At 45.8% G+C, this 23,868-nt stretch overlaps 1 protein-coding gene across 5 annotated transcripts in view; it reads left to right on the forward strand.

Moving 5' to 3' along the window:
- Positions 1–23,868, forward strand: part of Dst (dystonin) — a 396,852-nt gene that overhangs the window by 92,854 nt on the left and 280,130 nt on the right. For 3 of the 5 annotated variants that reach the window (XM_032900895.1, XM_032900898.1, XM_032900899.1), the window contains exon 1: positions 6,952–7,161. In XM_032900895.1, the coding sequence (XP_032756786.1) occupies positions 7,071–7,161 (91 nt within the window). In that variant the 5' untranslated portion in view covers positions 6,952–7,070. Of the gene's footprint in view, positions 1–1,040; positions 1,249–6,951; positions 7,162–23,868 lie in introns of those variants that run through there. The other 2 variants (XM_032900894.1, XM_032900896.1) reach the window with 1 other exon arrangement.

Raw genomic sequence — 23,868 nt, forward strand, 5'->3', positions numbered from 1 at the left:
AGAGTATCCCTTTGATACTCTCTAGAATTTTTAATCCAGCCCACAGCACAGGTGTTCAGCATCTTTTCCTCACCGAGCTGTGGGCTGTCCAAAATCCTCACAGACACAGTCCCCTGAGAAGGAAGGAAGAACACCACGTGCCTCGAGGATACCAAGCTCCTGCTGAATCCAGGAAGAATAACCTTGGGGCAGAGTGGTTTTGGTAAAAGTCTGTGTTTCTCATCTTACTGATGGCTGCAGCTGAGGAGAACTTGGCTTCCTGTCCCCTCGCTGTGTCCCCATTTACATTATTGGCAACCCTTCACTGCTGGAAGTTTAAATTATCTCAAGAACTCTAAACTGAGTTCAGATGTTTGTTTATTGGCCGTGTCTACGGCTTTTGAAAGCAGGCTTTTGTGTTCTCCGGGTCTTAAGAAAAGGCTCTTCTCAGAATTAGCCCTCCCTCCCTCCCTCCCTCCGTCCTCACCCTCTTCTGGGAACCCGCTTCAGTCTCATGCAGAAAATTAAATAAAGGGGACACAGGGCTCAAAACTAGTTAAAAGGAGGCTCCAGTGGCCCGGAGGCTTGAAACGGGAAGGAGGTGGGACCCAACATCCTGCATTTGTGCTTTGTTTGTGAAACCTAAAGTTAGTTGCATTAATGAATTAACCAGAAGGCTAGCAATGGAAAATGTTTCTGCTGTCCTGGTGGGGGAGCCAGATACTGTAGATTTGTCACAGGAAGGCTGTTGATTCTGGCTTCATTGTTGGCCCAGTCATTTGAGCTGGTGCTGGAGCGCAGGCCACACACTTCTTCCTTCTGGTCTCCATGTATTGGAACGGCTTGCGTATTGTTTCTACAGGAGCAGACTTGGCCAAGAAGCTATGGTGAGCCCCGGGGTTCGTCTTGTTTTTATTTGTGTGCGTGTTCTCTGGGGACGGCGCAGCGCAGTTTGGAGGTGGGGAGGGGGGCAGAGTGATCGTAATCGATGATCCTCAGCGAGTGATGCTCGTTTTGCGAGCGAGCGGTCGCTAATGCTTCTCCCGTGTCATCCTCCTCAGAGCTCCGGGAACGCGTCCTACCGCTGTTCTATGTCCTCCTCTGCGGATTTTTCTGACGAGGATGATTTCAGCCAGAAATCTGGTTCAGCATCTCCAGCTCCTGGAGACACCTTACCCTGGAATTTGCCTAAGCACGAGAGATCCAAAAGAAAGATTCAAGGGGGCTCAGTGCTGGACCCCGCCGAGAGGGCCGTGCTTCGGATAGCAGGTGAGTGGGGGAGGGGATGGAGTGGGAGACCAGGGTGGCAGAAATTCACCCATCTGTTCCCTGGCGCCGGATCTGCAGGCTGATGCGCTGGGTAGAAATTTGTCTCAGGTGGGGGAGGAAATGACCGTGTTTACTTCATGGAGCGCTTTGCCTGCTTGCTCTGGTGACTAAGCTGTTTGGCTCTGCTTTCTGGTTGGATGAATCGATAGATTCTAAATGCAAGCAAATATTTACTGGTATCTGTGTTAAACTTTGCTGGGGATGTATGCTAACCATCAAGGCAACCCGAGAGTGCTAATACCAGTGACTTCCTGGAATATTTTGCGGGAACAGCCTTTTTTTTTTTCTTCTTTTGCCCAAGGGCGCTGAGCTACGCAGTTCTAACTCAAGTCTCAAGGTTTTGGTACCTAGGATGCTGCGCCCAACCCAGCAATTTGGATCTCTCTCTCTCTCTCTCCCCTCCCCTCCCTCCCTCTCTCTCCCCCTCTCTCTCTCTCTCTCTCTCTCTCTCTCTCTCTCTCTCTCTCTCTCTCTCTCTCTCAAATGTAGCTTTTCTGTAAGCCTGTGAGCAGCATCATGTGGCCATAGTTGCTTTGTGTCTTTAGTGCTTGTGAGGGGCCATCATGCACTCTTGATTAATTAATCCATGGAGATGCCAGTGTTTGTGTCCTGCGTGTGGGGTGTTTCCTTGCATTGGCCATACAAGCTGAACCAGAAGGGAGCTTGTTTCTCTCAGCTGTAAACTGAGAACACCACAGAGAGCAGCTTTCAGGCCCTGTGGTTCTAGCAGGGTCTGTGCATGTAGTGGCCTCCTGGGTGGATAGTTCTGCAGTCCCTTAGCATTTTTTTTTTCATCCTTGGAAATGGTAATAGGGCAGGATGGGACCCGGTAGTCTTAGGAGAGTCCCTTACAAAGACCAAAGGCCAGATGTTGTGGCCTCCTTCCCTCTCCCCTGTCCCCACTTGTGACAGGACAGGAGTTGGGGGGCTGTGTTCTCATAGTGGTTTCGCAGGTCATGCAGATATTGGGGTTTTGTCTTCCCGAGGGCTGTGACCGTTTCCAGATTACAGTCATCAAGGCAGCCTAGAGAGTCTCCTTGGGGTCTCTGAAGTCAGATTTTTTTTTTTTTTTTTTTTGATTCTAAGAAAAACAAGCAGAGCCTGGCGGGTCACTCTGTAGTCAGGGTTTCTGGGGCAACAGGCTAGAGCTTCTCTTGGCTCCTGTCCTGAGAGGCCAGAGAGTCTCGCCCAGCCTTTGAGGAGGAGGGGTGGAGCAGGAACGGGAAGAGGCGGGAGGGAGGATGGAGACTGGGAGCCAAGTGAGAGTGAGGTGGCTTGGGCCTTGGCTCTCTTTACCTTCACCTCAGGACACCATTAGTCACTCAGGCCTGCCTGTCTTGTTGAAGGCTCCCTGCAGCTCTCACTCTCAAGGGAGAGGAGTGGCTCTACCTGAAAGAACAGCACTAGGAGACTATAGGTGAAGGGAAGGTGCATGCCCACTGTTTTGGGCCCGCCCAGGGCATCAAAACATCGGATGCCTGTTCTGTAAAGTTTGGTTGTTAATTTGGTTTTTGTGTTTCTTGAAATAGGGGCTGACTCTATAGCCCTGGCTGGCCTGGAGTTCCTTACATAGACTAGGCTGGCCTTAAACTCATCTGCAGGCTTCTGCTTCTTGAATGACGGGAATCGAAGTCATTCACTGCCACGCCTGGCGCTGGGTAGATATTTTGTTTGAGCATATGAGATAGAAAGAGGGTAGGTGTCTGTCAGTGGTGCCATGATCACATAAGCCACGGGACAACTACCAGGCATCCGTCATGGGAATAGCTGTTACCCTCAGTGGGCACTGTAGGAAAGGAAGGCCTTTGTAGGACCTGGGGCAGTGCTGGTACTGAGGCAACTGTAGTCCTGAGGACAGAGACCATGTGCTGTTCATTGTGAAGTGTCGTTCGAGATTGAGGGTGGGCGACTGAGACCTCAAAGTATCTACTTTTAAAATCACACGAATTCTTCAGAAAGTAGAAGAAAACGTAATGAACAACCGAATGGAAACGCAGAGGTATATCACTGCTTCTTAAAATATTGGTATGTTACACGTTTGCTACACAACTCAAACGATAACTCACATGGCAGACTGGGTCAGAGGTCAGCTCACAGGTGTCATTTTAATCCCTCATGTGCCTGAATTATTGTGCATCATGTATGAGCCTGGCCACTGTGTACCCAGTGTGATGAGAGTGCAGTTTATGCAAGGGGAACCTGGTAGTGAGGACAGTTTGAAAACAGGCCACTAAAACTCCCACTTTTAATTTTACAACACACCTTACGCTCTGCTTGAAACTTAGCTCCTTCTTGAAATTAATCCCTTGTGAAAGATGGAGCGCTGTTCCGGAATGGTGAGAAGTTTGCGGTGCTCATTTTCAGTCGTAAAAGAGCTTAATATATATTTTAAAGGTCATCAGAGTTGTTTATGAAATGCCCCCCCCCACCACTCGCGCCCCTGAGTCAAAAGCCACACGGACCGTTGGATAATGTAATCATTCACCTGTAGTTAACACATGCTTATTGAGTTCTTGCAGTAAAATACATAGTTCTGTCTTTATAAAGAGTCATAGCTAGTACGACACAATGGCTCCCGGACAGTTAGAACGTGCTCTGAGAGATCAGCTGTCATGGCTGGAAGTGTCTAATATTCAAAGAACCCAGAGGAGTCTAATTAACCTGGGGGAGAAGGGGAGATGTGCGAGGCCCCTGAAAGGCCTTTGAGAGGAAGTACCACTTGAGCTGAGATTAAGAGAGCTTGATAGAATTAGGTTGACAGGGAAGGCCACTTCAAAGGGATGGAACTTCATGAACAAGCATAGGGGACTTGCTTAACTGAACTGCAAGCAGTGTGTGTGTAGCTTTGCCGAGGTATTGCTAGGGGATGGTAGAGAGTACCCTGGTGCTGGCCTCTACTGTGGAGTCCCCGGGGCTACTCCTGCACACAGTGGAGCGTCTCCAGCAGGTTTTAAAGCAGTGTAGTAATGTAATCAGGTTTGTGTTGTAGTATGTCGCTGGTGACGGTGACGTCGTGTTTCTGTATCTCCAGATAGCTCAGTGGTAGAGCACTTGCCCTGGTTACCTAAGGCCTTGGTTCGATGCCCATCACTGAAAAATAAAAAAAGAGGGTGGTTGTATTTTAATATTTATTGTAGCTTCATTATATTAAAATCTGCAGTTACAGGATATTCACTTTCTCTTTCTTAGGGTCACTGTGAGGTCCAGTAACAGGTGAGGGGAGGGGCTTTGCAGCGCCTACCGAGTAATTGCATTTTACACGTGGATATAACCGTCTTTAGAGCTGTCCTTAGCTCTACTGTAGGGTATGTCAGCCGGGTTTTCTGTCTTGAAATTACCAGTAACTGTGCATGGTTTTTGTTTTCGGTGATGTTGTTTTAAGAGGGGAACTTTTAAAGTTAGGCTTGGCCAGTTGAAGGACCAGATTCTGAACACGTAAGTTTGGGTGTGTGCGTCCCCTCTCACTGTGGTGAAGTTTGTTTGTTGTTGTTGAGCTGGGGTCTCACAGGACATAGGTTTTCTGTCAGTGTGCTGAGGCTGACCTTGAATCCTGGTCCTCTCCCCGGTCCCCTCGCCTCGTCCCCCCAAAGCCGGAATTGTAGGTATGCACACTCACGACCCGTCTCTACCTGCATTTCCCTTGGACAATTACTGAACTTCTCTCAGTCCCAGTTTCTTACCTGAAGGGTCTTGACTGGGGTGAAATGCAGGATGGAGACAGAGGTTTGTAAAACAGAGATAGCAAATGTAAATCATCTTGCAATTCCTCCACCACATGGAAAATTCTCTATTAATAATGTGCTACCTGTGTGCACAGCGAGGTGTCTTCTGAGCAGTTACGGGTACATCTTGCAAGGCCTGCGAGCGCCCTATACAATAGGACCTGTGATTTTTCTCAGTTCGTAAGTTCCCTCGGCACTACAAGCACCACAAGACCATCAGCTAGGATCTGGATTCCGGCGGCCTTGCCTCCAGAGCAGGCTTTGTAGCTACGCCTTTTCTCCTTCCCTGTGGATTATACTGTGATTACGAGCGTATCCACCCGCCATTGTGGTTTCAAGAATGCTTGGGGCAAAGGCTGAACCCCAGATACTGCTACTTTTGTTCATTTGACCAGCTCTTTAAATGGACAGTTTGAAGTACAGGAAAACATGCTTACTATATTCATAAAACCAGATGCCCCTCGGTGTCGGTTTCTGAAGAAGCCTCAGACTTTCCCTTTAGACATCTTACTGTGTATTCTGAGTATGTCTGTCTGAATGTGGAGTGTGAATGGGAACTTAACTGCTAACTCCTCATTCCAAGATGTTTTCCCAAGGTTGCTTCATACACATATGCGCAAGAACGCCATGTTGAACTGTACTTATGTGCAGGGGACAAACCCAGGTCATAGACCAGTGATCAGGCTAGAGAGGAGAGATGGGGTCTTGCTTTTTATTTGGGGAAATAAAAGCAGATCAGTTGCCAAGGAGAGTTACCTGCCCTGATTCTTGAACAGAGGTCACCGTTCAAGCGTATTTTGTCCTCACATAGAATTAGTAGAAAACGGTTCCGGTTCCACAATATTAAAAACCAACAAAGAGTCAAGGGGGAGAGGCCAGAATGTACAAAAGGAGGAAACAGGAAGATTTAGAGAGAAGTGTCATATATCAAGAGGGATATGCATGTAGTGAATGGATTTTCTAAGAATGAACTTGGTCACACACACACACACACACACACACACACACACACACACACACACACACACACACACACACCCTTTTACAATCAGGCTTCATTTAGGTTCTGTTACCTCACCCTTTCTCCATGAGGAGAGTCAGTTACTTGCTGGTGGCCCACAGTGAGGAGGATTCCATCCACAGCCACTGAACTCCCTTGTTCTGAAAAACATCCATTTACATGCCTGAGTACCAGCTAGCTCATCTTAGGGTCCTTTAAAGTTACTTATTTTAGCATACGACGCGTCAAATTTAAGAGAACCATATGCATTCTGCTCTGCGGATACTGGTACTATGTGCAACGAATAATAAGAGGAAGGAGGCGGTGACAGTAATCTGGGCCATGGTGAGTGGACAGTCCCTCCCGGAACAGCGGCAGATGCACTGGCAGGCTCTGGGGGGCAGAAGGGAGGGGCCGCTCTGCCTGGTCCTCAGCTGCCCTGACCCTGGCGGCGCTCTCAGGCCCTGATGCGCCCTGCCACCTCCAGAGGCCGCCAGGTCCGGGCGTCTCCTGGACGCTGTCTGTCCCCCTCCCTGCCTTCTTATAGTGACCTGGTCCTCCGATGTCCTGGATGGGCTGGGGAAATTACTTCCAGCATGGTTCACTACTCCCCTTCCCGGGGCGGAGAGCCTCCAGCTCCCTCAGTAGGGACGGGACCCGAGGCTTTGTTTTCCGGCACCTGTTGTGGGTCCCAAATAGAAACCGCGCTGAGACCCGCGGCGGGCGGTGGGCGGTCCGGAGGGCGGTGCCGGAGCCCAGCGCTGCCGCTCCTCCTCCCGGGCGGGCGTCTGCGGCGCAGCCGGGAGATGCCGCAGAAGCGCGGCGCATCCCGGCGGGGCAGCGCGCTCCTCCGCAGCGCCTTGGCCCGGGGCGCAGGGTCAGGAGGCTGCCCGCCCCGAGCCACCGCCCACCGCCCCCCTAAGCCTTCCTTGGGGACGCCGCCCCGGGCCTGCCGCCGCGCCGATCCTTCAGCCCCGGATTGCTGACGCCTCCAGCCGGGTCGCGGGCCCACGGGCGCGGCCAGTCCCCCGGACCCGGGCATGGCGGGGTACCTGTCCCCCGCCGCCTACCTGTACGTGGAGGAGCAGGAGTACCTCCAGGCCTACGAGGATGTCCTGGAGAGGTACAAAGGTACGAGGTCCCTGCGCTGGGCTGTGCGGCGGGGCAGGGCCCATGGGAACCGTTACCTTTTCCAAATCAGAGCCACCCCCTCGTGGGGCACAAGTAAACAGCAGCCGGAACCAGCTCTGGGGACCGCCAGGTGCCATGGGTGAAATCCTTTACCCCAGAGCAGGGCCGAGTGGGTGAGGGTTCGGAGACGCCCTAGGGTAGGCGGTGGAATGGAGGGCGGGGGAGGTCTGTTTCCAAGAAGCACTTTGCCTTGTCTTTCCCTTTGTAGAAGCTCTTAAGCACCAAGCAGAGCCATAATTCTTCCTGGGAGGGTTGGATGCCATTACTTCTCTGTGAGATTTCCAAGCCTGGCTGCTCCTGCCTGGCGTAGGCTTGGCCAACCTGTAAAGGTTCTTGTATTCTGGAGCACAGCACTGAATTTTTTTCTCTCTCTCTCTCGAAAAATCGTACTCATTTGAAAAGTTTCTCGCTTGTGATTATATTCTAAGAATGATGCAGTCCAAAATTATTTCAAATCATGATAAAAGGAAGTCTTTAATCAAGAGAGTTGGTTGTACATTTAAATGTTAAAGAAGTCTATTTTGAGATACATTTTTTTTTGCTGATTGTTTATGTCCAGGAAATTTCGTGCCAACTTGATTGTCTTGGATATCTAAGTATCATGGTTACTTTAACTTGGGCTTTCTTTGAGTCTTAACCGTGTTGAGCCTTCACGTCTCTTGAAATGTAGAGAGATGCTTCACATTTACGTGTTCGTGAGGATGGCTCACAGATGTGTGTAAAATATTAATATTAATGAATCGGGTATTTCATATGATGGACCCGAGGGCATCTGTTGAATATTCACTTTGGGTTTAGTAACTCAAGCTCTGCGGGCGAAATAAAATATAAATAGTTTTCTGTTACTAATATAGATCCAAAACTGAAGCACAGAATCTTCAAGCTCCCTAAAACTCAAGTCTTCGTACACTCATGTTTTACCCCTTACTAGAATGTGTTCTGCAACTGGATTCTTAGACTTGGCGTATCATTTTGTAAACACAAGTGGAATTCCTTTGTGCCAAAGCTCTATTGTGGATAATACAGCCCTGAGCAAGTGCAGTGATATTTTAAGCTAACTCCTATCTGGGCACTTGATTGCATGTGTGATGTTCTGAGGGTTGTTTCTGTTTTTCCGTTTAAGATGTTGTCCTCACTCAGTTGTCTCTAGAGAGTTAAAAATAAGAAACACTGCAGTGTAGGTCTATAAGCTCTGTGATTTCGGAAAAAAAATCAGGAAGGGCTATAATGTATATATCATACGCTTAGGAAAAAAATAGAGCTTTTAATTTTTTTTGTCAGATCAAGTTCAATATCAGTGATAAGTGGGTAATTCAAAGAAATAGCCAGAATGCTGATTTTAGCCAGTCTTGAGGAAGTTTAGCCAGTCTTGTTTAGAAGTTTGTCTTATTTGTCCTAGAAAATAACAGAAAATTAAATATGCATGGCCGTTCTGCATCTCACCCCTTGATTGGGACTAATGTTACTGCTGGTGATGCTGTCAGACAGACATTTCTCAAGACACGTTTGCCCAAGATTTCACAGAAGGAAACCAAGGGGGCATTTCCCCCGTTCTTTGCGGTCTTGAAATGCTTAGGTCATCAAATTGCATTCGGCCGTACAGATGTTCTGAATTTCACTTAGCCTTGGAGAGGAAAAGAAGCTTATTGGCCAGTGTGTTCTGTGAAAAGCCAGAGACCCGGCATACCCATTGTTTCCTGATGCATTTGGAAGCCGGTTTTGATTTCCCATCAGTGACCAATAGGATGACTTCACTCCAGTACTTATCCCAATGGCTCACTATAGGGGCTGATCTAATTAGAAAAGAATTGTCTGCTTTGAATAGGGAGTGCCAGTTCACAAAACTTTCCGAGTTCACTTTCCTGAAACGATGCACCATTCAACACATTTTTATGTTCAGTTTAAAGAGAGGCTATTTTGATTTTTATTTCTGTCAAAGTCCTGGGTTACATAGTGCGTTTACTCTCACCTGCAGGGTGACTGGGTTGCCAAGTATGTGCCCTGGTGTTGAGTAGTGTAAGTGTCACAACATAGAGAACAGCGGTAATCTATAATGTTAGGATTGTTGGACTCGGAAGTTGAGAGCCTTGTTGGGCATATCCTCACAAAGCCTTGGGAGGACTTCATACCAGGCCCCTCAAGAGACAAAGGATAGTGGTGAACAAGCTCTGATTTTCATGGTGTGTTCTATTCTTGTGTATGGCTTTGGTCCTTTAAGTCAGAGTAAAAATAGGCAACTGTTTACTGAACTAGAATAACACAAGGATTTATTTGCTGCAAAGAAGGGTGTAGTGTTCTGGATCATATTCTCATCCGGTTATTTGCAAAATAGATTCATCGTGAAAATATGTCAGATCAAAATATTCCTGAAGTTAAATAATTGGGTTATTTCAATTGGTAACAAATCAGGATGAACAAAAGTATTTTTTTAAAAGCACAATTCTTTAATACTGTTTATATTAGAAATTGCCCATGTCAGTACCTTTCTATCTATAGTAAATTATTCAGTATAGTCCCTGTATGGTACAGAATATTTTTAGCAGCTTAGTATAAAAGACGGAGTGACCTCATCTCAAGTGGTAGTGTAGTGAAATTTGCTGGTGTACTGTTATAAACGAACACTCAGCTTGCTGTCACATTAACTGCTGTGTAAGTTGTCATGGACCATGGTTTCCCAACACAGATGCTTTTATATGATGTTAAATGTGAAAACAATTAATGTGGACCATTACGGTTTATTCCATGTACTTTTTACTTGTGTGTGTGCATGTGTGAGTGTGTATGCGTATGTGTGTGCATGTGTGTGTGTGCTCGAACTGAGGTTTGAGGGTCAGAACAACTTTGGGAGGGACCAGTTCTTCCCCCTGTGAGGCAGGCTCTCCCTGTGTGCTACGCAGCTTCCACCAACTGAATTTCTGGGCATTCTCCCTTCTCTGCCCACCACCTTGCCAGTGGAGCACAGGATCGCAGGTGTGTGGTATAGCATCCGTCTTGTTATTCATTTATATTTTTGCTTTGTGAGACTTTCATACAATGTATTTTTATTCTACTGGTTCCATCCCCAAAGTCCCCCCCCCAGATCTGGCTTTATAATGTGGGTTCTGAGGATCACCCGGGTTGTCAGGCTTGTGCAGCAACACGTGATCAGCTGAGCCATCTTGCCAGCCCCTGCTCTGTATATTTTAGAACTAATTTGAAAACATTGACATTTCTTGGTCTAACACCATGCTGATTCTTCCAATATCCGGAACTTATCAGTTTCCCACACGGCTGCAGTGCGAACATTATTAGGGTTGGCAGACACTTTGGCTATTAGCCTACAGTATTGCTAAGAGAACCTTTGGTATTTGAACCAGAGGTGGGGGTTTCTGCCTTCCCCAGGTATTTGTATGATTACGGCGCTCATGGCAGCAGAAGGAAGCGAGAATACAGAGTTTGTTTTCAGTTAGTCTTGCCACCTTAGGGAGATAAGCGGCCGATTGATAAATGTCTCCTTGCTGGAGACAGGTTCTGGTACTCCAGCAAGGCGAATGTTTGGGTGAACGTGTGAGGAAGTTCTCTGCTCTGTGCAGCATGTTCTGTGATGTTCTGACTCAGGTTTCAAGTGGCTTCAGAATTCTGCAAACCTTGATTTCAGGTTCCCTTGTATTCATGCTGTGTTCCTGGCATAAAGTGAACTTTATGCTACACTATGATAGGGTAACATTGAGTTAGTTTGTGTTAGTCTGTGATTTTCATTAAAACTGAGTTTAGTTTGTTTCATGTTCCTTGAGATTAACTGCTCCTGACAAAGTGTAGACTAAATAGACTCCCCCCTCCCCGCCTTCCTCCACTCTCCTTTAAGTATCAATAACTTCAAGACAGACAGGCCAGGGCTATAATGTATCTGCCTTTCCCAGAAGGGGCACAGGCTTGTATATTGCTACTTAGCCACTTAGAGTCTATTACATGATCATTTAATAGTTACAATATGCTTGCTACTTTTCCAGCCTTGTGTTTCAGTTTCATTTGTCAACTACCTCTATCTGCAAGTAAGAAAATGTAGGAGTTCGTGTTTGTTTGTTTGTTTTTTGATTGTTTAAGGCCTTCTTCATCTAGTGTCATGAACAAAGTCAGAGTTAGAGTTGTACAGGATAGGGGAAGAATGGCCACTGGCTTTTATAACCAGCAGTGTCTGGCACACAGGAGAAAATGTCTGGACTAAATTGGAAACTTGAAGTTTGGCTGCGTCTTAACAGCTGTAACAAAGTACGGTAGACTTCAGCAAAGTCTGTGGGAGTATATGAAGGCGTAGTTGGACTCTCTGAGGACTTTCAGAAGGAAATAAACATGTTATACCATGGACTAAAGCAGTAATTCTCACTGAGTAACCAGTACTTAAATTTTAAATTAATCACGGAACTTGTTTACTGCCTTAGGACGTAAGAAATGCATATTAGTTCGGGGATGTAAGGACCTGATAGATACTGTTAATAAATTTATCTTTGACCCTCCAGTGTCACACTGACACTGTTTTAGTTTCTTTTGTACTGGCCGAAGTGTGATCAGAGCTTATACAGGCAAATACTTCAAAGAGAAAGCTTCACGATTTTAGAAACCTTTAGGTTCTCTGTTCCCATTTGGTCAGTTTGGTGATGCTTAATTTCTGGCTGGACAGTTTTATTTGGGCAGTGATGAGAAGGAGGGGCAATGAGAACAACTTACAGCCTTGTCGTTGTTTGACAGTGAGCAATGAAGCTTTTGTGTTTCTGCCTTTGGGTCTGATGGGCCCCAGGAGCTGGGAGTGTTGGAGCAAAGCCTCCTCATGAAATCGGAGATTATGAAAACATCTGAAGTCATGGTCGCCTCACACAGATGGGATATCAGGCTGTCTGCTCACTCATGCTCCGTAGCTGGAACGAAAATGGAGAATGCACGGCGGAATCCTCGAGTTTCTCCTGCCTTACAAGCACAGTGCAAACTCAAGGCGATTTGCCGTTTAGAATGCTTATGTTTTCTTATCAGTTAGCAAGGAGTGGATGCTTCTCTCTGTAAGGACTGGAAACACAAAATAGGACAGATTTTTGGGTCCATTTCTCAGCTGTCAGTAATCCCATGGTTATGTTCTCCGCTTCCGGAAGATGAAGCCCAGGCATTTGTTGAAGTTGCTTCTTCAAGTGACGTAACAAAGTGTCCTCCCCTACTAATTCTCTTGATTGGTGGTGGTGGTTGTTGTCATTATTTCGTGTGTATGCCTGTGTTCCTGTACATGCTCGTGGAGGGCAGAGGTCCACCACTGTGGTCCTCCGGTGCTATCCACCTTGTTTTGAGACTTGGTCTCTCACTTCAGTACAGAATTTGTTCAGCTAGGCTACTTGCTGGCCAGTGTGCTTGAGGAGTCTCGCTGTTTCTGCCCTGCCCAGCACGGGTTAGAGGCACACTGTTGGGCTGGCTTTTTAATGTGGTTATGGGTCCTCACTCTTAGTGCTGTGCTAGTTAGTTCTCATCAACTCCACACAAATGAAATATCTGAGAAGAGGGAACCCCAACTGAGGAATTGCCCCCATTAGATGGGCTAGGGGGCATGTCTGTGGGGTGTTTGGTTGACTGCCTATTGGTGGAGGAGGGCCCCGGCCAATGTGGGAGGTGCCACCTCTGAGAAGGTGGGCCTGGGTTCTGTAAGAAAGGTAGCTGAACGCCACAAGGCAAGGCAGGGAGCAGCGTTCATCTCTGCTTCAGTTCCTGTCTCCAGGTTCCTGCCTTGAGCTCTTGCTCTGGTTTCCCTCAGTTATGGATAAAGCAATCCATAAGCTAGACAACCCTCACCCCTCGTTGGCTTTGGACAGTGTTATATCCTAGCAACAGAAGCAAGTGCTTCATCCCAGTGAGCCGTCACCCCAACCCTTACGAGTGAAAAAAAAAAACAAAAACCAAAAACAAAACAAAAAAAAAACATAAATAAATAAAAAGAGTGCAGCGTTGCAAGGAAAGCTTTATGTGTATGGTCGACAGAGATGTGCCTCTTGGACGAGGTATGACCAGCCAGGGGAAGGAGAGCCTTAGGGTAGCCAGGGGTGCGAGGTTCACTGAGAAGGGAAGCTTGGTTGGAGAGAGCCTTGTGTTGAATCAGATTGAAAGGAGGCTTGGATGTCGTGCCAAGGACCACAGTTTTTTGCTTTAATTTTGAGGAGAGCAGAACGCTGAATGGTACTCAGCAGATGCGACATACATAGGGTAGGCGACGGCACTGTGGAGGGAAGAGACGGCGGGGGTTAGAAGGAAGGTTCAGAAGCCAATATAAAACTAGGAGCTCTACCCTGTGAATTTCTGGATTTCTAATATCCATAGCTCAGTACAGCACTGCCATTTCACAGACATCAAACGGGCTTCTTAATGAAGTCAGTGTCCCTGACGGAGGGACACATCCGTTATCACTGATCTCACTTGTGATGGGACCTGACATAAACTGTGCACTTTGATTGTCTTTACCTTGACAAGTAAATGTTACAAACCAGTGCTCAGGGAAATAATTTTACTGAAAAGTCGATTTTGAGTAAAGCCAGAGCTTCCGAGGTATGTTAAATGGCATGACATACAGTGGATTAAAATTTATAGAAGTTACTCGAGGTACAATCCTGAGCAGATTTTACAGTCTGCACTCCCCTATTTTAGCAGAATTATAGCGTCTAATTATTAGATATCAGTGAAAGTGAGTAAAGTTCTAATCCCACTTTTCTGTGTGTGTCTAGAGTTGTTTAGGTTGAATGAACATTGGAAAGTATTAAGTTTTGATAAATGCCAGCACTACATATGGTCGCTTTGATACGTGCCTAGAATGTTTCCTGGACAGAATTCTCCAAGAGAGTTGACAAAGTCTTGATTTTTTTTTTCTTTCCTAGTGGGAGAAAATATTCCCAGTGGGTCCCAGTATTAAACGTCTTGTACAAAGCTACTATTGTGTCAGGGAATGGAAAACATGTTCTTATGTATTCAGTGGTCCGTTCTCTGTGCTGTCCTTGCCAGTGTGACTATATGTATTCTTGAGTTTCGGCCTAAATAGTCCTTTGTAGTTTTTTTCCCCCACTTTGAGCAGGGAGGATAAAAAGAGTGAAATATTCTGATAGAGTGTGGGTGATGTACCCAGAGTTCAAGTCCCTGAGTAGTCCTGGGCCAGTGACCCCAAACAAAGAAACACACAAACACCCCAAACAAACAAACAAACAAACAGACGAACACAGTTCCTAGAGCAGATTTCAGGTTAAGGAGAAAATACATGCCTGCAGCTTGCACTGTTGCCCTCTGTGATCGCATGTGTTATAACTGATGAGTTATACCAACACCCTGTTAGCATCTGTGACCCACAGGCAAAGTAGCTTTCCCTCTGCTGCAGTTTGTGGGTTTCGACCAGCGTGTGGTGTGTTTGCCGTCATAGAGCAGCACGGAATAGGCTTCCTACTTTAAAAACAGTCTTCTGAGGTCCGACAACACCGAGCTTTTGCTTCTCTCTTTTGGCCTTTTTAAAGAATTTGAGATAGTTAATACTGATGGAATGTATTCTGTTCACACCAGCGTGTTTAACTATGTAATGTTCTCCCTATCACCTGTCTTCTTGGTTTTGGTTTTTGGAGATAGGATCTCAGCATGTAGCCCAGACTGGCCTGGAACTTGCTGTGTAGCCCAAGCTGGCCCTTAGACTTACTCTTCTCTCAAGTGTTGGGACGACAGGTGTGGGTCACCAGCCTGGCACGCCATCTCTTTTTATTGCCGAGTAACTGTTGTTTAATGCCCCACCATCTAAATCTGTTTATCCGATGAGAGGCATCCTGCTTGCTTTCCACTTTAATTTCTCCAAACGTATACAAAAGCTTCTATAATCATTGTGTGCCTGGCTTTAAGTGCAGACTTGAATGTAGGTGGAGGAATGAGCTTGGTGGATCTTAAGGTATTTAGGTTTGTATGACACAGCTAATCATTTTTTTCTGAAATCGGCCATGTTGTCTGCTGTTTGAGCCAGCAGTGAATGAGAGTTTCTGTCATTCTGCGTCCACGCCAGCGTTTGATGATGTTTTTCTTAATCGATTTTGTGTTGCTATAGCAGAAGGCTGGATAAGTTATAAGGAAGTCTGCTTTGGCTCCTGTTCTAACCGAGACAGCCACATCTGGTCTGTTTCTAGTTAGGGCCCCATGCTGTCTCAGACCACAGAGGGGCTGTGGGAAGGAAAAATGCTAAAGCAAGTGTCCCTGGGAAAACCTGTGCAAGAGAGGCCAGGGAGGGGCCCAGTTTACTTAACCCACTGACGGAGAGTGGCCACGTGCCTACTCACCTGCAAGGGTTGCACCCCAGGGGGCTCCAGTGCACTGGCCAGCTAAGCCTCCACAGGATTATGTGCAGACCTTGACTCTACCACTGCCCTTTCATATCTGAGCTCGGTTTATTATCGCTTTTAATCTGCAATCCATTAAATGAGTCTGTTTAGCTCACTCCGCACCTTTCTTTGTGTGGGACTTTGGTACAGGAAATCAGAGCATACATTCCTGGGGCCTTCCTATGCCGGGTGAACTCTACCAGCTGCTCCTCCACCCAGCCTGCACTACTTCCCGCTTTTATTTGGTTGCTTTCTTATTTTCTTATAGTTGAGTTTTAAGAGATCTTCGTACCTGTTCGGGAAAGGAGTGCTTTGCAGTGATCAATGGCCCTTTTATATCTCAACCTCCTTTGGATGCCTTTTTAAAAAAAAAAGTGTTTCTCCATCAGTTCTGTGTGAGTGTGTGTGTGTGTGTGGGGGGGTATATGTGTATATGCATATATGCCTGCGTGTGTGCATGTGTATATGTGCATGCATGGGTGTGTATGGGTGTGTGTGTGTGTGGTATATGTGGTATATGCATATATGCCTGCATGTGTGCATGTGTATATGTGCATGCATGGGTGTGTATGGGTATGTGTGTGTGATATATGTGGTATATGCATATATGCATGCGTGTGTGCATGTGTATATGTACATGCATGGGTGTGTATGGGTGTGTGTGTGTGTGTGTGTATGTGTGTATGTATGTATGTATGTGCCCGTGTGGGCACACCTTCATGTGAAGGTCAGAGAGGGTATTGGGTGTCCTGCTGTATCATTCTCCACATACTCCCTTGAGATACAGGTCTAGTGAACCTGGAAACAGGCTGTAACACCTCCTCCAGTGTCCCCCCCGCCTCTGCTATCCTCAGCGCTGGGTTATAGACCACACACAGCTTGTTATGTGGGTGCTTCGGATTTGAATTTAGGTCTTCATGCTTACATAGCAGGCACTCCATAGCCCCTCCCCGCCTTTTGATAGGTCTGCATGACTGTTTTATAGGTGTTCTTTTTTTTTTTTTTTTTTTTTTTCTTCGGAGCTGGGGCCCGAACCCAGGGCCTTGCCAGGGCCTTGCGCTTGCTAGGCAAGCGCTCTACCACTGAGCTAAATCCCCAACCCTATAGGTGTTCTTTTAAGTAAACAAGGGCCCGGCTATTTCTTTCACGTGGCCATGGTGTTTTGTGTACTGTGTATTCTGTTTTGGCTGAGGACACTTTGCGTTGTGCCTACTTCAGAGAGTGTGTGTGGGCTCAGAGCTCGGCAGTCTGACCCTTGGCTCTGGCGTCTACATATGTGGCTGCGGGTTCAGATATCCAGTTAGTTGGCAGCTATGATGCTGTATAACACTTGGGTCTAAAATTAGCTCAGCTGTTCTATTTCAGGGACAGACTGAAATTAGCAGTCCGTGTCCTGTGAAACAAGTGAGCGCTCACCTCTTGGGACACCAAATTACTGCTTTAAAAATGTCAGCAGGAGTAGAGCTAGAAGCTTGCTTTAGGTTTCTGGACTGTTTCTGTGGCTGTGACTAGACTGTAGCCTGAGTGTGTGTGTGTGTGTGTGTGTGTGTGTGTGTGTGTGTGTGTGTGTGTGTGTGTGTGTGTGTGTGTGTGCACGCATATTATACACAGATACACACAGAGTCATAAGGACCCAGAGAGTTAGGCCCTTGCTCCTAACAGTTGATAACACATCACAGTCCGCTCTCACGTTTGCTTTTTCTAAGTTCTGAGTCAAGATCTTGGGGAAAATTGTGATAGCTTTCCTGTAAGACATTGGAGTAGAGCCTCAGCCCCCAGGTTACCGATCAGCGTTGGGTTGGTAGAAAAAGGACGAATACCGAAAGCAGTATTTGGTTGGTTGTTTTGTGGTCTTTGTAGTAACATCTGACAAATGGGGAGATCGTAACTAGACCCCAGAAAGCTTGAGTGAGGGTTAGGATTTTATTTCAATTATTTACACAATTATTACTTATATTGTTTTTTTTTTTTAAACATTTATTTATTTATTATGTATACATCATACAGCTTTCTGCCTGCATGTATGCCTGCAGGCCAGAAGAGGGCACCAGACCTGATTATAGATGGTTGTGAGCCACCATGTGGTTGCTGGGAATTGAACTCAGGACCTCTGGAAGAGCAGATAGTGCTCTTAACCTCTGAGCCATCTCTCCAGCTCCACTTATATTGTTTTGTGCCTGCACGCTCTGTCAATACATGAGTACTCTGAAGGTCAAAGGAGACAGCTGTGGGAGTTGGGTCTCTCCTTCTGCCAGGTCGGTTCCAGGCTGAACTCAGATTCTCGGACTTCGCAGTAGAGTCCCTTACCCATTGAGCCATCTTGCTGGCCCTAGGCCCTGATTTCTTGTGTAGTATGACCTTCAAGTCCAGACTGAGGTTTGTGACTACATTTTACAAGGTTATCTGTATGCCCTTCAGGTGATTGGTGACTTGTGTACTTTCCTTTTGAATGTTTTTGGTGCATGTACAGCAGGATCGGAGAAGGCTACATTGTCTCGGATGTGGTTCCCCCATGGCTGTATAATCCCAGTACTCTGGAGGCTGAGACAGGAGGATCCTAAGTTTGAGTCTAGCCTGGGCGATATGATGGGAAGACACTCTCTCTCTCTCTCTCTCTCTCTCTCTCTCTCTCTCTCACACACACACACACACACACACACACACACACAACAACAACAACAACAACAACAAAAAAACAACAACAAACCGTTACAAGGATAATATAACTTTCTTATAGGAAATTAGATGTATACTGAAATACTAAGTATACTGAAATACTAATCTTTTACAACTTAGAAAACTGCATGGGGATGTAAATTTGTGTTCCAGCAGAATTAGCATGCTGCGCTAAATGTAGTGACTTTTATAATTAGCCTCCCTCCCTCTGAAAACATTCAGCATCGCTTCCAGCCTTTCTCCTAATTCTGGTCAGGAGTTAATTGATTGTATGCTTCAAGAGAGCAAATTAGCATATAATAAACCCCCTTCTCTACTCCCTTTTGTTTTATACTTGATATTTCCATAGAAAACCGGGGGAGAGAGGAACCATTTGGAGCAGGCACAAGACCTGCTCACCAGGTCGGAGCCTGCAGAGAATTCTAGATGCTTCTGTTCCTAAGCTTCGAGAATATGCCAAGGAACCAGAGCCTGCACCGTGGTGGGGTGGGGTCACAAGTCAGGGGCCTCTTAGCAAAACTGAGTTAGATGAGACAGAGACCAGTTCCACACAGAGAGGGATCTGAGAATCCCGGGGTTCCACAGTGGGACTGACCTTTGAAGGAAGAGAGCATTTCAGTGGGCCCGAGTGACCTTGTGTTGCCCAGTGTAGGAGTTGTTGTGTGCAGTTTTCCCTCACTTAATTTAGACAGAGCGATGCTACAGTTCCCTCCTCCACTGTAGAGAAATAATGCACCCGTGTGTTCATCAATATTTTCAGAAAAGGGGGAAGATTTTGCTTTTCAGTCAGTATTGAGCTGAACATGTTTTGCTCCGTTTTAAAGAACACCGTTATGCTATAAATATACGAGCGTATCCGGGGTTTGGGGATCAGAAGCAGCTCTTGGTCGTGGCACAACAAACAGGTAAAGATTGTGTGAGGTGTTTTTGACAAGGTTCTGTCAGTCTGAATTAGTGCTCATCGTAACCAGAGACCTCTGCCACTCTCTGTGGTGCAGCCTAGTCCTGACAGAGCCCCTCGGTGCAGGTGCCCACGCTGCATAGCCACTAATAACGGGGGACTGGGATTCTGGATGGATGGCTGTTTTCTTCCTACAAGTAATCATGGCCTGTTCTTATCAGCACTCAAAATCGTCAATCTGCTACTAATATAGATTGTAAATAATGCGTAGGGTGAATAGCCCCGATTTAAACAAAGGGCAGTTTTTGAGTATGTGTTGGAGTTGTTAGAGGCCCGCATTTAACAAAGACAAATATGGCTTACCGTTTGTCTAATGAGGTTTTGCTTCCTGACGTCTGAATACCTAAGTGAAAATTTTTACTGACTCTATCGAGGGAAACCTAATTATGTTTTATTTCCATCATGAATTGAGGTAGCTTTTCAAAGAGTAGAGTTTCACCTTGTGCATGAAACTGATCGCATTGGTTAGGGGTGTGACTTCTGTAGTACCTGGTGCTGTAGGAGGAGCTCTCTGGTTAGGGGTGTGACTTCTGTAGTACCTGGTGCTGTAGGAGGAGCTCTCTGGTTAGGGGTGTGACTTCTGTAGTACCTGGTGCTGTAGGAGGAGCTCTCTGGTTAGGGGTGTGACTTCTGTAGTACCTGGTGCTGTAGGAGGAGCTCTCTGAGAGCGCCGTGGATTATGGGAAGGAAGAGAAGCTGTGGCGCATACTCGTGACATCTTGGGAAACAAGGGAGCAGGACTAACCTGTTACCTGGATATGCAAATTAACCTTTTGACATATTTTCTTGTATACTCTCTTCTTTTGTACGTAACATTTAAGATCTCGGGTCATCGTACATAAGGTTCTATGTCCTGTTTGTCTCTTGAGTGCTCCGTGATGCTTCACATATTGCTGTAAAATATTAATTCAAAACATTTTGATGCTGCTGCATGTATCTCATTGTGTGGTGTAAAGAACAGTGTGGTGACTGTGTAAGCAATGATTTCCTCTCCTGTTAGCTTGATTGATATCACGATACTGTCTGCCATCACGATACTGTCTGCCATCTTTGCATCTCATTACGGGCTTCAGAAACAAAACCTTTTCAAGACAAAGTTGTCATATGGGATATGTAAGCCACTTAACTATTGATTTTATAAAATACTACCTGGCTCAGGATTGATTAATTAGATAAATATTTAACGTATACAGGCATTTTGTCTATGTATCACGTGTATGCCTGCTTCTTTTAGAGGTCCCAAAATAGATGTCAGGTCCTCTGGAACTGGAGTTACAGACAGTTTTGAACCACTGTGTGAGTGCTGGGATTTGAACCCAGGTCCTCTCGAAAAGCCATCAGTGCTCTTAACCACTGAGCCTCTAGGGTTGAGTCTTTTCAAAATAGATTATTTTTATTTTTATGTATGTGTGTGTACTTACATATAGGCCTATAGAGACCAAGAGAGGGTCAGATCCCTAAGAACTGAAGTTATAGGCAGTTAGTTGTGAGCTGTCCAATGGGGGTGCCAAGCATTTAACTTGGCTTCTCTCAACCACTGAGCCACCTTTCCAGACCTCTTGAGTTATATATTCAGTTTAAAAATTCTGACTGTTCTGAGTTCTAGGAAAAAGGATAATAAAAGGGCGATCCAGGCCAGCCCATGGTGATGCGCTCACCTTCAGTCCCTGCACTTGGGAGGCAGGGGTAGGTGAATCTCTCTGAGTTTGAGGCCAGCCTGGTCTACAAAGCAAGACCAGGACAGTAAGGGCTCTGTCACACAGAGAAAACCTGTCTCAAAAAACCACTCACTCACTCACTCACTCAATCAGTCAATCAATCAATAAATAAGTAAACAAATGAATAATAAAGATTCAACTTTTATTTCTGCACCTTATATACAAACTAGTTAGTCTTAGAGGGCATACAAATCAAATGAAAGCTTGCTAAAGTTCTTAATGTGTAATACGTGACTTAATTATTGTAGAATTTACTCGTTTCTTGGATCTTTCAGCCTGACCTGTTTGGTTATCTTTGGTATCCATTTTAGATTCATTATTTAATGACACACACCTCATTTTTCATCTGGAAACGTATCCCATCTTCCTGCTTTTCAGTGAAATGTTTTTGCTATTTTATACTTGTACACATGTATTTTGGATTCTATCCCATCCCTCAATGTTCCCCCTAACTTCATGCTCCTTTTTTTAAAAAAAGTAATTCACGGAGTCCAGTTCGTGCTGGACAGTTTGTGCATGGTTTCCACCTGTGTGTTTGGTGTGGGACCATCTACTGGAGCCTGGTCAGCCTACCAGCCATTATACCTTTGAAGAAAAGAGACCCCCTCCCTCCGGCCGCCAACAGCTGTCAGCAGCTCTTCCTCCACTTGGGCTTGGAGCTCAGGAAACTGCCCACTCCGTGCTGGAAGGTTGACCGGCTTGATCTTCTCTAGGCCTTGTGCCGCCAACCACAGCTGTTGTGAGTTCATGAGTGCAGTTGCCCATCTATCCAGAAGACGAGGTTTTCCTCCTGTTCTCTTGGGCGTCTGGCTTGTAGTCTTTCTGCCCATGGCTGCATAGTGTCCTGAGTCTTGGAGGAGGAGACTGTGGGACAGGTGTCGGGTTTACAACCAACCACTCCAAAGCGTTTGTTCTCTTCACTTGGAACAGTTTTAGAGGTTCCCCATTAACTCATCCACTGTACAACGAAACTTCTCGATGAGGTTCTTCACAGATTAGCTCTCTGTGAATACAGAGAGACAAATTAAAAGGGCAGTTTGATACTCTGTCCATTTAGCAAAATAATAATAGTTCACACCTGGGACCTATGAGCTCCCCAGCTCTGGGTCTTGGCCAGTTTTACAATGCTAGACTTGTAAAACTGTAAAGAGAGCCTTAAATCTAGTTAGAAAGCTGTTAGTTTTTTTTTAAAGATTTATTTATTTATCATGTACAAGTACACTGTAGCTGTCTTCAGAGACACCAGAGGAGGGCATCAGATCCCATTACAGATGGTTGTGAGCCACCATGTAGTTGCTGGGAATTGAACTCATGACCTTTGGAAGAGCAGTCGGTGCTCTTACCCGCTGAGCCATCTCTCCAGCCCAGAAAGCTGTTAGTTATCCCAGTAATATTTTTCCATGGTTGCGCCCATGGGCATGTAGAGCCACGACAGTCATCCTAGCTGGTGGGGTTTCCAGCTGTGGGAGAATCGTTTTAGGTTCCATGAAAGCCAGCTAGCAGGGTTCTTCCTGTACAGTACCGTCCTGATTTCTCGTGTCCTCTGGTCAAAGAATAGGGTGTGTTTAACAGTAGGATCTTATGTATCGAGGCCCAGTGGACAACCAAGGGCAGGACAATAGCTTGTATTGATTTGAGGTGTTTGTGTGTGGGTGGGTCTTTGAGATCCCTCTGAGCAACAACTCAGGAGGAGGTTTCCCACACCTAGCATTTTTTGTCAACTGATGGCTTTGGGGAGGGCTGTGTAGTGAAACTCCAATGAAATGTTTTTATATGAAAAAAAAAAGTATGTGAAATACATAAACTAGTAGGTTTTCTTATGGCTTCATGGTATTTCCTCCTTTCTTTCATTCTTCTTTCCCCCTTCCTTCCCCTATCCTTCCCTCCTTTGTTCCCTCCCTACCTCCTTCCTTTCTTTATTCTTCCCTTTTCCTCCTTTCCCCTTCCTTTCTTCCTTTCTTCCTTCCCTCTTTCCTTCCTTTTGTTTTTCTTTTTTTGTTTTGTTTTTGTTTTTTTAAGACAGAGTTTCTATGTGTAACCTTGGCTGTCCTGGAACTTGCTCTGTAGACCAGGACTTGAACTCATGGAGATCCACCTATTTCTGTCACCTGAGTACTGGGATTAAGCTGTACTCTACCAGCACTCGGTGGTTTTTTAATATTTAAAAAGATATTTTGTATATATGAGGGTACTACACTGTAGCTGTCCTCAGACACACCAGAAGAGGGCATCAGATCCCATTACAGATGGTTGGGAGCCACCATGTGGTTGCTGGGAATCGAACTCAGGACCTCTGGAAGAGCAGTCAGTGCTCTTAACCGCTGAGCCATCTCCGAAGCCCCTCCATTTTATTTTTAATTATGTACATATGTGTGTCTGTGTTTGGATTTGCCCTATGGCTTGGCAGTTGTTTACGGCTGAGGTGGTTGTTAGTGGCCTTGACTATTACTATTAGGGTCTGATTTGGTGAAAGAAAGGCTTTTTGAGGTGGTCCAGCGTGCAGAGAAGATGCTGACCTGAATGAATGAAATAGACAAAGCCACATTGGTTTCTAAGATGTTCCATCCTTGCAGGGCTTGGTTGTTTTAATTCATTTAATTATATTTTTCATTTATATATTTAAAAATCATGTAAGATGGTTTTGGAGCATCACGATATCCACGGGGACGAACAGAGCTGATGCTGGTTTCCCTTAAGAGATCTCAGGAGACTGAGGGACAGTGGCAGGGTCGAACATACAGGGTGGAAACAAACTACACAAGCTGAGGGTAGCTTTCTCTGCCCCTTGGCCTAACCAGCGTGTCTACACCCATACTTAGCTTCATAAGAAGGAATGAACAAACTTTAGGAAACCTGCTTTTTTTTTTTTTTGAATAAAAGTGAACCCCAGAATTAGAAAAAGTACCTGATTTAAGAGATGATGTAGGAGTTCAAAACAGAGAGAGGG

The sequence above is a fragment of the Rattus rattus genome, chromosome 4 (genome assembly GCF_011064425.1).
Source record: "Rattus rattus isolate New Zealand chromosome 4, Rrattus_CSIRO_v1, whole genome shotgun sequence".
Lineage (NCBI taxonomy): Eukaryota > Metazoa > Chordata > Mammalia > Rodentia > Muridae > Rattus > Rattus rattus.